At 40.7% G+C, this 13,281-nt stretch overlaps 1 protein-coding gene across 4 annotated transcripts in view; it reads right to left on the reverse strand.

Moving 5' to 3' along the window:
- The window catches only part of tgfbr2b (transforming growth factor beta receptor 2b), a 21,857-nt gene extending 9,290 nt beyond the window's left edge, over nucleotides 1-12,567 (reverse strand). Inside the window, exons 1-5 of one of the 4 annotated variants that reach the window (XM_028597632.1) lie at nucleotides 12,422-12,567; nucleotides 9,226-9,367; nucleotides 7,881-8,071; nucleotides 3,018-3,793; nucleotides 1,043-1,184 (exon numbers count right to left, since the gene is read on the reverse strand). In XM_028597632.1, the coding sequence (XP_028453433.1) occupies nucleotides 1,043-1,184; nucleotides 3,018-3,793; nucleotides 7,881-8,071; nucleotides 9,226-9,359 (1,243 nt within the window). In that variant the 5' untranslated portion in view covers nucleotides 9,360-9,367; nucleotides 12,422-12,567. The other 3 variants (XM_028597631.1, XM_028597635.1, XM_028597634.1) reach the window with 3 other exon arrangements.
- Nucleotides 12,568-13,281: the final 714 nt, after the last annotated feature.

A 13,281-nucleotide genomic window follows, 5' to 3' on the forward strand; every position in this document is an offset into this window, starting at 1 on the left:
AAACAAACTGGACCACAGAGACACTAAAAGGAAGTGAAAACAAACAACCGAGTGTCGAAATGAAATACTGCCCTGTGGTTTGCCTTTAGATAATACTCCCTTTCTATTATTTCCACATATCCTGGCCTTGTTTTTGCTACAGAATGACCAACATAAGTAACGGTACATTAGTAATGTGAAAGCTGATCTTTGAGACTTCTACAAGATGGATTGTGTGCTTGTAACTTTTAGATTTTGTTCCCACAGTGATAAATGGGTCGTGGAAGACACACGCTTAAGTCCTGTCGCACTGTGTCACACATGTAGTAAGTGAACTTGGTGGAGGTGGAGTTGCTCACTGCGCTCCTAATTGGTAAAGCAATCAATGTGCTCATATTCCTTAGAGGTCATGCGAGCTGTGGAGGCAATTTTTCTTTTTACAGTATTTCTGAGTATATTCACACAGGCCACAAAGGGAAATTCATCAATCAGTGCTTCTATTGATTTCCTTTACCCTCGGCTAATCTCTAATTTAAAAAAGGAAAAACAGAGTTATGTCTACTATTAACTAAAGGTCACATGTGATGTTTACTGTGTGTCCATGCTATTGTACTCTCGCTTTGCCAGACCTTCCACCACAGCACTGCATAGGAGGCTCTGGCTAGTCCACACAGCATTCCGCGATGGGAGAAAAATGTGCTCTGGTTTATTGGCATTTCTTTAAACCAATCACAAACGTCTTGGGCGGCGCTAAGCTCCGCACGGAGCCGCTGCAAAATAACCTCGGGAAGGAACTTGTTTTAGTGGAACATGTACGTTCAAAAGTTGTTTTAGTCGTACGAGAGACAACTCAGACTAGACAGATAATTTAGCTAGCTGTCTCAATTTACCAAGCAGCGATCTCAGGAGCAGTTAACCATAGTCCTCATAAATCCACACTGAGGTGGGAAAAGGAATAGTTCAACATTTTGGCAAATATGCTCATTCACTTTCCTGTTGAAAATTAGAGGAGACAATGACTAGCATTTTATCCTACAATCATGTGTGTCTGATCATATCTTACCTCCAATTGCGTTACACCTGGAGATCATCTCCCACAGTACAAGAGCCATTGAGTAAACATCGGCCTGTTTGAAAGACTCAATGTTTTCTAGGTTGATTCTAGACTCCAAGACCTCCGGGGCCATGTACCTGGCTGTACCCACCTGAGAGAAAACAGGGTGAAAGAGATGTCTACGTCATTATAGTCCATAATACCACAGTGGAGTTGTTTAGTTTAAAAAGCCTGGATACGTAGACCATCTTAGCAGTAAGAATTATTTACCAGCATTAATCAAGTGACAGGTAGTTATTTTGTGCTGTAGTAAGCTGTCGCATCCCATTTATCTGAATTAAAAACGTGTTTGGTTTATAAAATAATTGGAAAAACAAAAGGTAGCTCTGAGCTCAACAACATGTTGCTTGTCTTCACATAATTATCACCTTGGAAAATGTGTTCACTGGCGCTTCCACCGAATGCATTAAGGGCATTACAATACATTAGGTGTGCTGTGCAGTTAAGGGTGAGGCCTTTTTATAATGAGTCATTTTCATAACACAGTCTAATATGACTCTAGCCTATTACATCAGCATAATGAGTCCATTAAGAATCAATCAAGCCTGTTTTGCTTGTGACTATTATAAAACGTCCACCTCAGAACACTTGCAACACTATTTCTATCAGCATTATCCAAGATATAGAGGGTGCCAAATATTTAGAGATGGAGTCCCTGTGTGATGAGGATCAGAAATGAAGTGTGATTGATAGCACGGCTCTGCTGAGGGTCTGATAAATATCTTCAAAGAAATGTTTTGGCAGTGCCTGGAATGGCAATGTCTGATGCGTCTGCGCCAGAGATGCTCACAAGTCTTTGAGCTAGAGTCCAAGTCACGTCTCAAGTCTTTGAGCTAGAGTCCAAGTCACGTCTCAAGTCTTTGAGCTAGAGTCCAAGTCACGTCTCAAGTCTTTGAGCTAGAGTCCAAGTCACGTCTCAAGTCTTTGAGCTAGAGTCCAAGTCACGTCTCAAGTCTTTGAGCTAGAGTCCAAGTCACGTCTCAAGTCTTTGAGCTAGAGTCCAAGTCACGTCTCAAGTCTTTGAGCTAGAGTCCAAGTCACGTCTCAAGTCTTTGAGCTAGAGTCCAAGTCACGTCTCAAGTCTTTGAGCTAGAGTCCAAGTCACGTCTCAAGTCTTTGAGCTAGAGTCCAAGTCACGTCTCAAGTCTTTGAGCTAGAGTCCAAGTCACGTCTCAAGTCTTTGAGCTAGAGTCCAAGTCAAGTCTCAAGTCTTGGAGCTAGAGTCCAAGTCACGTCTCAAGTCTCTCGTGGATATAATGCGTGTTGTATCACCTGCTAAGTTCATCCAGGCTGCTTATAATAATGCATAGCTATATATAATAACATCTAGCAAACAACTGTCAGAGTTAACTTCCCATAGGTCGTAGATTAAGCAAGAAGCAAGCTAACGTTAGATGGCCAATGCTGAGCTAAACATGTTAACTATCCTATCAGTTTGGGTTTTCAGGTGCATGATAAAATTAGATCTAGTGGTTGAGCCAGAATACTTTATCTTGATACCACACATTTTGCATTTAGCTCCTCTCTTTAAGTTTTTAAAGCCAAAGCTTATGATGAACGGCACAGCAGCTGCCGGTGCGATCAACATGTTTGTTGTCCTCTCTCACGTGCGGCTGCGCACTGACATGTTAGTGCGCAGTTGCCAGTATATAGGTTACGCAGGGAGGGGAATAACATTCAGCTCATCAGACGTTTCCTAAAACTAAAGAATGTTCACAATTCCCGCATCTTGAGCCTGAGTTGAGTCTGAAGTCTTAGTACGACTCGAGTCCCAGTCTCAAACTTGAGTCAGAGTCTCTGGTCTGCGCAAATTATAAGAATATGATTTTTTTTTTTTTTTTTTTTTTTTTTTTAAATCTCTGAGAGGACCAAAAGCCAAGCAAAACTAAATAAAACCCCCACATTTAGGATTAGAAGGCTTTACCTGCCCACTGTTGGCCAGCTCGTCCACAGACAGAGCATTGTCCAGGCGGAGGGCGAGGCCAAAGTCACACAGGCAGCAGGTCAGGTCGCTTTTCACGAGTATGTTGGAGCTCTTAATGTCTCTGTGCGCGATAGGCACCTTGTAGCGACCGCAGGGGGTGTGGTCACTGTGAAGGTGCGCCACTCCACATGCTAGCGAACCCCCCAGCAGCCACAGGTCGTGCCAGCTGATGATGTGGTGGATCAAGAACTCTTGGAGGTTTCCTCTTGGATGGTAAGCTGTGATCAGCCAGCACTGTCTCTGCACCTTCCTATCCTCTGCTGTCAGGAAGTGAAGCACATTTTCATGTCTCAAGTCTGCGTCTGAGAAAATTTCCTTCTCGTTCTTCCAGGAGGCGTACTCTTCGTACTGGAAAATCTTAACGGCCACTGTCTCAAAGCCTTGCTCCTCGCTGACTGAGGAGCCCTGCTTAAGCTTGGCTTTGTAAACTTCTGCAAAGCGTCCTTTTCCAACCTGAACATCCAGTTCAATGGGCAGTGGCTCTGTGTTGTGGTTGAGGTTGTTGGCGTGCGTGGAGCTACTGTCGGAACCTTCGTTGTCTATCATGATGGCGTGAGCATCGCTGAAGTCCAGTGGAAGACCCCTCTTGCGTCTGGAGCGGGCTTGCCGCTGGCAATAGACCCGATAACAGTAGAAAGAAGTGATGACGACAACAGCCATAACCAGCAGAGGCACAAGGCTCACTAAGATGACCGCCACCACCTGGGAATCCATGTCTGAGGGAACAAAAGCTAAAAGATTGAGATGATGCCCACATTTACATAGTTGAGTTTTAAGATGTACTAATCTGTTATATTTTTACATTAACATTGAAAAAAAAAACACTGGTATTGACAAACCAACAGAGCTGCTTGTTGTGTAAATAGGCAACACGTCAAAATGTAACTCTTGACCTTTGACACTAAATAATCGCACCACAAATTATGTTCAGTGGCTCATCTGGATCTTTTCATCGTATCACATGATCTTCATATATGACACACATTCTTAAAAAAATGATAATTTGAACAATTTCACGACCACTGCGCAACTCCATCTGCAAATTAAGGTCACGTAATATGTTTTAGGCCTGAACGATTAATCGTTTTCAAATCGATATCGTGATTTGAAAGGATACGATTAGCTAATCGTGAAGACCGCGATTAATCAAATGTGAAATATTTGGTCTAATTTAAAAAAAAAAATTATTCCTCTTTCATAATTATATTTACTGTTTCTTCATAAGATAAATGCTGGAATAATGTTACATATCACAGATTGTCAACAGAAATGTCCTATTTTCAGTGCATTTTTCATTTATTACTTTATTTAACATGATCGTAGAAGGTGCAATATGTAGCTAAAAAAAAATAATTTTGAATCGAAATCTCAATATCTTGCAGAAAAACTTGCAATTACATTTTTTCCTCAAATCGTTCAGCCCTAGTGTGTGTGTGTATATATGTGTGTGTATGTGTGTGTGTATATATATATATATATATATATATATATATATATATATATATATATATATATAAAAAAATAATCCCCATGTAGTAGCTGTTCTCAAAGCTTTGGTGTGTGTGTATATATATATATATATATATATATATATATATATATATATATATATATATATAAAAAAACAAATAAATAAAATATAATATAATTATTACGTGTGTGTGTGTTTTCTGTCTATGGCAGCACCATCCTGGACAGCCCTGTGACGGAGCAGGAGTTTCTGGAGCAGCTCCACAACAAGATCATATATATATATATATATATATATCCAAAACTTTGAGAACAGATACTCCATGGAGATTATTTTGCCAACCACATTAGTATTGATTCAAAAGTGGAAGATTTTATTATTCTCTCTGTACGATGTTTCGAAACACTGTATTTTTTCACCTGTGTTTTTTATGGAATGAGCATTAACATAAAACAATTTGTCACCCACAATACAAAGAAATACAATTTTGCAGATTGTATCTGCATCTAGCTAGTAGTAAAGTGATATCCTCAGAGCAGCAGAGGAACCTGAGCCGTCCCTGTGGAATGTCTATAAGCATCAGAAACCTAAAGTTAGCATCTGGGCTCCAAACCCTAACCCAGTCAACCACATATTGTGTCTCTGTATAGTATTCTTATAATTTAGGTGGTGGTGTGTCTGGGAGCTGCTACGGTTTTGGCAAACAGTGAAAGTTTATGCTTGTGCTGTGTTTATAGTCCTGTATTTGAAGCAGCAGTCATAAACAGACTTATAAAAACTATATCTCCAGACAAAACATACTAAAGAAGAAAACCCCAATTGGTCCACAGTTTGATGAGTTCTAAATTTAATCATTTACTGTATATGACGTCTTGTCTAGTTGCTAAACTGCACAACTTTCCTAAACTCCTTAGCACTTATTTTGGTTTCACATTTTGGTTGCGAAATGTGAGATTGCAAAAGTTTCAAAGCAGAAAAATGCTAACATTTTGCTTAAGAACTGAGAAGAAACTAGAGGCAAATGTAGATGTGATGAGCAGAGTTGGGCTGAAATAAGAGCAACAAACGGGGAAGGCACCTAGCTGACTACCCAGTGAAGCCCTCGGCTTCTCTCCAATTTCTTTTTTTCTAAACAGGAAACCACATGTCTGAAATCCTCAACATGGCCCCAGACAGTTTGTTTTTATTTTCGTAAAGCGAGAAGCTATTTCTCACAACAAACCTGTCACTGTGCCTCCCGGACTCGCTCAGCTTCGGCCAAAACCCTCACTTACAGGAGAAAAGATTCTGTGAATGGCAAAACTTGTGAATTACTCGTTCACAGTCTTAGTGTTAAATTTGGGGGATTGGGTGGCCGGGTTGGATCAGTGGTAGAGCAGGCGCACATATACTGAGAGGTTTATGCCTCGACGCAGAGATCCAGGGTTCGAATCCGACCTGTGACAATTTCCTGCATGTCTTTCCCCCTCTCTCTCACCTAGCTGTCCTGTCAAAAATTAAAGGCGGAAAAGCCCAAAAAATAATCTTTAAAATTTTGGGGATTGGGAGGTTGTACCCAACTGGTTAAACACTCTTGATTTAAGATTTTCCTTCAGTTAAAAGTGTTTGCTCTGGAGCAGTGTTTGTTAAGTGAAAGAATTTTTTAAATAAATTTGGGAAACATTTTGGAAAATAAACTTGTTTGCTTTCTTGCCCAGAGTAAGATGAGAAGATCGTTACAAGTCCCCTATTTTTTGGTTAAATATGAAGTTGGTGACAGGAGACAATTAGCTTTTATACATTGTCGTGTTTCTTTAGAAATAAACAATGGACAAATAGGGTCTTTAAACGCTTCAGATGTAAAGTTATTCGCTGTCAAGTGACGTCAAAATGAATGGTAGTCAGTGGAACGCTAACGGGAGGTGATCGCTTTGTAGCATCAAAATGGCGCCATAGGAGGTTCGAGTTCTGAAGCGAAGCTTACCCCCGGTCAGGTACAATGAGGGTTTACCGTTACCATGGCAACTCTGAGGTATTTCAGCTGGTATGTGACAAACAACTTAGTATTTCCTGTAACTAAGGTAATGGCTTTCCTAAATGTATCCTTTAGTTGTGGGGAAAAATACCTTAAGTGAAATCTCAATCAGAAAAAATGCTTGGTACAATGGGTCACTGGTCACTAGCTAAAAGAGGAAGAGGCAGATTCACCCAAATTTACTGACATTGTTGCCTTGTGGTTTTTAGCTGGAGCTCATTCATTACTACACTGTCCCATGTTAGTCACTAAAAAGTTACAGACAGTGCACAGACATTCTTAACAGTTAGCATGTATATTTCCATTACGTGGTTTGTACTGTGCAGATGCTTTCAATTTGGCTCTCAGTGCAGAGCCAGGTCTCAGAAATGTACCTCCGTGTTATTACTGCCTGGATGCTGTAGTCAAAATACATCTGATTCCAGGACCAATGTTGTAACTGGAGTCTACAAGCTAATGTCTTCAAAAGCTGTTTGTAATCATGTATCTGGAGGGCATTACAGTGCACACGTGTTAGCATTCATTCATGACGCTTTACATGACAAGCTGATAGAAACTGGCATAATAATATCAGGCCGACGGGGACTATGACGTTACCATGTTATGTGGCACAGATGTAAGAACCAAAGAGTCTCATTTTTACATGCATAAAACAGTGTTACTGCACTATTGCTCCACTGTGAACGAATGCAAGAGGGATGGACTAATAAGGAACTTATGTCACTTTGAAATACTTAAAAAGGAGTAGGAGTCAAAATTGTGGGAAATACATTTGTGCTTTTTTGGCTGAGTTTTAGATAAGAAAGTCAATACCACTCTCGTCTGTCTGTTTAATGTAAGGCTACAGCCAGCAGCCATTTAGCTTAAAGACTGGAAACAGGGGGAAACAGCTAGCCTGACCACAAAGTCAGAGTTCTTTTCTTTTGCTGCTACAGATTTTGTTATCTTAGACAGAGCAAAGCTAGCTGTTTCACATGCTTCAGTCTTTATGCTACATTAATTATTATTTAGCATACAAACATGATGGTATTAATCATCTCATCTAACTCTCTGCAGCAAAGCCAATAAGCGTATTTCTCGATTTGTTGATCTAGTCCTTTAATTTTTAGGAAAACAAAATTAACCGTCATCCCATTTTATGAAACATAAATAAACATATGGTATTTCCAGTGCACGATGGATGCATCTTACCGAATCCATATTGTTTTGTTTTAAAGAGCACAAATCTCAAAAAATACATTGGTTGAAGAAGGTCACTAAGCTCAAGAGTGGGTGAAAATGCAGGATTAGAAGGTGAAGTAATTTTGTCTTAACTTACAGGAGTTAAAGATGATGTCCTCATTGCACTCATCCTCAGAGCAGGAACAGATAAAGAACTGTGAGCCCATGCCCTTTCTTTCTTTCATCTCACACTTGGTGTTGTTGTAATCCTCCAGGGACAGGTCATACAGCTTCTCATATCGGTTGTGGCAAACTGTATCAAAGGTGAAATTGTCATCTTTCTTCCTCCTTGGAAAGAGAAAACACACATAAAAAATACTGCCGTTTACTGGATTAAGTTCAATTTGTAATCTTGGCTTACTCTTTTGGCAGTGATGTCCCCTTTTCAGAGATGTGTATTATCATGTAACAAGGCAATGATGGCAGGTCTGCAGTTGTGCAAATGATGCAATTTTAAGCCGTACAGTGATGAAGTGATAACTGTAAATGGCATATCTGTCTCTTTCAGCAGTCCTCAGTCTCAGCATTATGTAAATGACTGCAATACAGAGGTCACATTTAGAGATTTTGAAATACCATTACAAACAGGAAAAAAGGAAAACCCTGAACCTGCAAAAAATGTCAGATTTAAAACGTCCCTTCTGGGCAGCATTGGCCGTGCAGTTATGAGGAACATTTTAAAGAGGGGCTGCTGTCCATGTGCCATTAGCTTTCTGCTGACGTCAGCGATGTTGCGGGCATGATCTGAGCTAATATAATGAGAAACAGCAGCACTGCCTTAAGCTTTTGACACAAACACAAATCTGCTTCCTGCTGTTTCTCACATTCAGAGTCAGATTTGATGCCGATGAATGTTTAGGCGCTCACATGCCTTCGTAATGCAGCCAACTGTTTCACACAAATGCTGACTGACAAAGTGTTCAAAGGAAAAGGTCACTTAAAGGAAGACATTATGGGGCTTATGGGAGGAAATAATAAATAACCTGATTCAAAAAAAAAAAAAAAAAAGACTATCCATTGTGCCCTCATTTCCTCACTTCTTTGTTAACTCCGCCAAGGAGGTTATGTTTTCGGTTTGGTTTGTTGTTTGTCTCTTTGTCAGCAGGATTACAGAAAAACAACTGGCCCGATTTTCATGATGAAATGTGGTGGAAGGGTGTAGCATGGGCTAAGGAAGACGCCATTAAATTGTGAAGCAGATCCAAATCATGGGGTGAAGACACCAATTATTTTTCTCTTCCGTTAATATTGAGAGATGGGGCATTTGGGCTTGGTGGAGGCCTGCCGCTCTGAGTGCCTTCCTAGTTTGTACATGTAGTATTACCTAAGAGGTGAATGTATTGAAAAATGCTCTTTTAATTTTAACTATACTAAACTAAAACAGTGTGCATCATAACCCTGGCTTTTATTCATATAGAAAAGTGCATTTAGAGGACACTTACCAGATAGTGACACACACATCATCGTCACTGGGGCAGATGGATGTGATGTCACACTCCACCTTGCAGATCCCTTTACCTGTGCAGCTGGTGGCCCGCACATCACAGAACTTGCACAGCCTTCGTGGCTTCAGCATTGATGCTTCTGGAAAAGGAAAAGAGAAAAGACAGTGAGTTGGGTTTACAAAAAAAAAATTCAGTCTACTCTGTAAAAACATAAAACAGACTCAAGCCCAGTTTCATTTGTACAAATGGGTTGACAAAGCAGAGTTCAGCATTATAATGACAGACTACTCAGAAATTTTAAACACTCCCATGATGATCAAACATATGAGTATACATGCTATTTATTAGCATGAAAAGCAAAACAAACTTCAAATCTAATTAAAGGGTGGGAGTCTTTTGGAATTTACCGATGAGTAGAAGCAGATATTCAACATAACCACAAGAAAATCCAAACTATTTCATCCTCGAGGGGTGGACAGATTTTTTCCGTGCGAAGTCTGAACAATAAGAGCGGCATGCAGTGGCATCCACCTCCTTTGGTCTTGTTCTGACTTGAATTTTTCTGGCAGGCAAACCCATATCAGTGAGACAGACAAGATTGTGTGATGAGTGCCTGTGGGTTTGATAATTATCTGAGGAGACAACTGCCAGACAGGCAAGAACAACAAACAAAGGGAACATGCATGCACCTCCTCACTAAGGAGTCTCTAATTTGTCAAGCTGATGAGTCGGCTCCCGATCTAGAAAGGTGTCGCGCCAACTCTGCTCATGCATATAAAAAACAGGGAGGACAACATTATGTATTAGTGTCTATGAATGTTTGGAGAGAGAAAGAAATGTGTGTGTGTGTGTGTGTGTGTGTGTGTGTGTGTGTACTTGTTGGTGAGTGTTTGTATTCGTACAGAAATCCATCTGCAATTTGTCCTTGCATTGAGAGGCTATTATTGATCAAATTCAGCCAGGCAACATGCCTCTGTTTGTCATTTCCACAGAAAGGAGAGATGAGCAACACGGAAGGTGAACAATCTCTCCTGTCTTTTCCGATTTTCCTTTTCCTAAAAGGGAGTACTCTCCACCACATATTAAGTATGAGTAGAAAGTGGATCTTGTGGCTTTCAGAGTTGGACATTACCAGAGGATATTCCCAAATTTCAGTCAATCTAGCACCAGTGGTTAAAGTATCGTCAAGAAAAAAATGTGTCTCACATCATGTTGTTAGAACGTGATGAGTTTGTACAAGTGTACACACAATATGGACTCAAGTGGTACGATGAAGTTAGGTCACTCGCTGTGAGTCTATTGACTAAACAGAGAGGGTGAGGGTGAAAGAGATATGATGAAGACTGTTCTCTTTCCAGATCTTAAGAGTTTGTGTTGAAAAAGAATACACACTGAAAGTTAAACTGAAATCAAAATAGCCAAATCACAAAAACAGGAAGAGAAAAAGCATGCGACAGTGCTGCTACAGTAATACAACATAACCACACTGTGTGCTGAGTCCACCTGCACAGGAAGTTGAACCTGTTCCTTGCATCAGAAAATGCAGCTTGTGACCAAACCAAAAGAGAAAGCGGGCTCATTTCTACCTTCATACTGTGGTTTACAGATTACCTCCAGAAGATCCATTGTAAACAAACATGTGTGATGCATCTGAAGCAGTAGCTAGTTGTCTAAAGATGGCACTGACAAGACTCACATGACCACAACGTGAGATGTTTTTGACAAGGAAGTGTAAGTGAAACCAGACTTATTGACAGGAGACAGTGATGAAGTCTGTTCAGTATCCTTTCGCCTCTGACTTCACACTAACTTGAGGAAAAGGTGCTGTGCGAGTGTGCTTGTATTCCTTTAACCATGCACAAAAAGCCCACTGTGTCATTTCACCCAATCTGCAGAATGGGGTTAGACCTCCAGCTTGCAGCAGCAGAAATACTGTACAACCTGCAGCAGGAAAGAGCAGCAAATCTACAACAGTAGGCCTATATGTCAGTCATGGCATCCTGATACTTTCACAAGAAGTTGGCAGGATATTTAAGATGGGTGTTGCTTTCTGGCCTAGTTATAACTCAGACTCCCACACAAAAAAAAACATCAAAATATTACATTTGAACTCCAGACTTAACTACTTGACAGAGCAATTTAAAACTATGCCTGGCGGGTTGGTGAGGTGTTTTGAAGTAAATCAGCATTGAGGGGATAGTCCATGCTTGAGTGCGAGTGGTGGGAAGGTGGTTGAGCCGGAGTAATTATATCATTAGAGCAACTCCTCTCAAAGAGCATAACCCAGGAGGCGGGCTATGGAAGGGATGAATGGTAGTAATTGTCACCCAGGGCTACATATAATTGCAGAGAGGGGGGGAAAGAGGATTAGGAGCAGCTAAAGCCACTTGGTGCCGCTGGGACTAAGTCTGAGACAGATGAAGGTACATTGTACAAGCATTGTCTTCCTCAGGGGGGCTGCTAGACCTGTTAGCATTGTGGCTGCACATCAAAGATGGAGATAACTCATCTGAGCTTTAAAGGCTGCGACTTACAACAGGTGAGGTTCTCCCAAAAACTTTAGCATTCGCAGTTAGCCGAGTAAATTAAGTTTCAGGAAGACATAGGAATAGTTATAGTGCTAGCAAAACAAGACAAAAGCTTATTAAATAAGTGAAGCATTTAAGGCTCAACCTGCGCACTTGGGGAGTTTCTGCTGTTTTTATTACGTTCATTTGACTTTATATAGGCAAATGAAAAGCGGTGTAATAATGTAGCCTACTACTGTAACATGTAAAACACATGCATAAACAATGAGTAAAGCTTATAATATTTTCCTAAAAGAAGGCAATTTGTCACTTTGTAGCGCTCGCTAACGCTGGTCGTTCACGTCGCAGCTGGGATAAAACGCAGCCACGGCTCTTGTCAACTTCTCGAAGTACAAAGTTTAACTCACCCGCCTCCTCGAGCTGAATACTACCAAAGAGTATCGCTCCACACCAAAAAGCGGAAAACCGAAGTAGCTCCATTTAGAGACGGACTATACACTCCCCTCTCTCATTAATTAGGCTAACCAAAGCCTTGACAACGGGTTAATATCCAGGCTCCGTGGACTTTCTTCGGTCCGCCTGTTGCTCCCCCGAAACGCCTTCACAGCTCCGGGTAGAAGGAGCAGAGTAAACACACCAGGCAGGACTTGCCCTATATGACTCACACAGTATGCACTTTTCATGAAACAGGAAATCTTCAGAGGGGTTGGACAGTTTTTTTTTCTTCTTCAACTTCTCAGTCAGTGCTCATGTGGCTCACAAAGTCCTGAACCGTGTCATTAAGGAGAGGCTGAAACCCAGCAGAGCGAGACTGGAAATGACATGCTCTTAAACAGAAGCTTCACCTATAGGCTACAAGCATTATGCAAACAGCCTGATTTACTTAAAAAGTAGTCACTTCTTTCAGATCTTATTTAGAGCTGTCAACTCTCAAAAGAAAACTGCTGGGTTCTGCTCATATTTAATTTACATTTTACATACTAAACTCATTTAGGTGTCCATTCCAAGTCACTAAATTAAATTAATCTGCTTTTCTGGAGAGGTTCCAGGCTCACAGTTAATCAAGGATGACATAAGAAGTGGCGAGAGTCACTCCATATCTCTCGTGTTGTTTCTTACTTTAGATACACGGAGGTTAAGTCCATTATAGCACCCATAAATTACCCGACTATTGCCAGGGCTCTGCCGACATGTATTTTTGTTCTGCATACTCGAGCCATGATGTCAGGTTTCAGTCCTGACCCTGTGACCCCAGAGCTTATAACTCTCCACACAGGACACCTACTCCTTCTTAGATCACTGGCTCACTGAGCTTTATGGACACCGCTTGTATTTTGTGAAATATATAGTAGAGAAAGACACTCAATATACATTCAAAAACTTGCCTGAGACTCAGTATCAAAGTAATCCAGTGATAGTTGGCTGTACATGGGTACATTTTAAACAGAAACTAATAATAGCTAATTCGGTATAGCCTACTCTTAATGGTGCCAATTTGCTAAAATCTAAACAAATACAGGCCTAA

This window comes from Perca flavescens, chromosome 14 (assembly GCF_004354835.1).
Source record: "Perca flavescens isolate YP-PL-M2 chromosome 14, PFLA_1.0, whole genome shotgun sequence".
Classification (NCBI taxonomy): domain Eukaryota; kingdom Metazoa; phylum Chordata; class Actinopteri; order Perciformes; family Percidae; genus Perca; species Perca flavescens.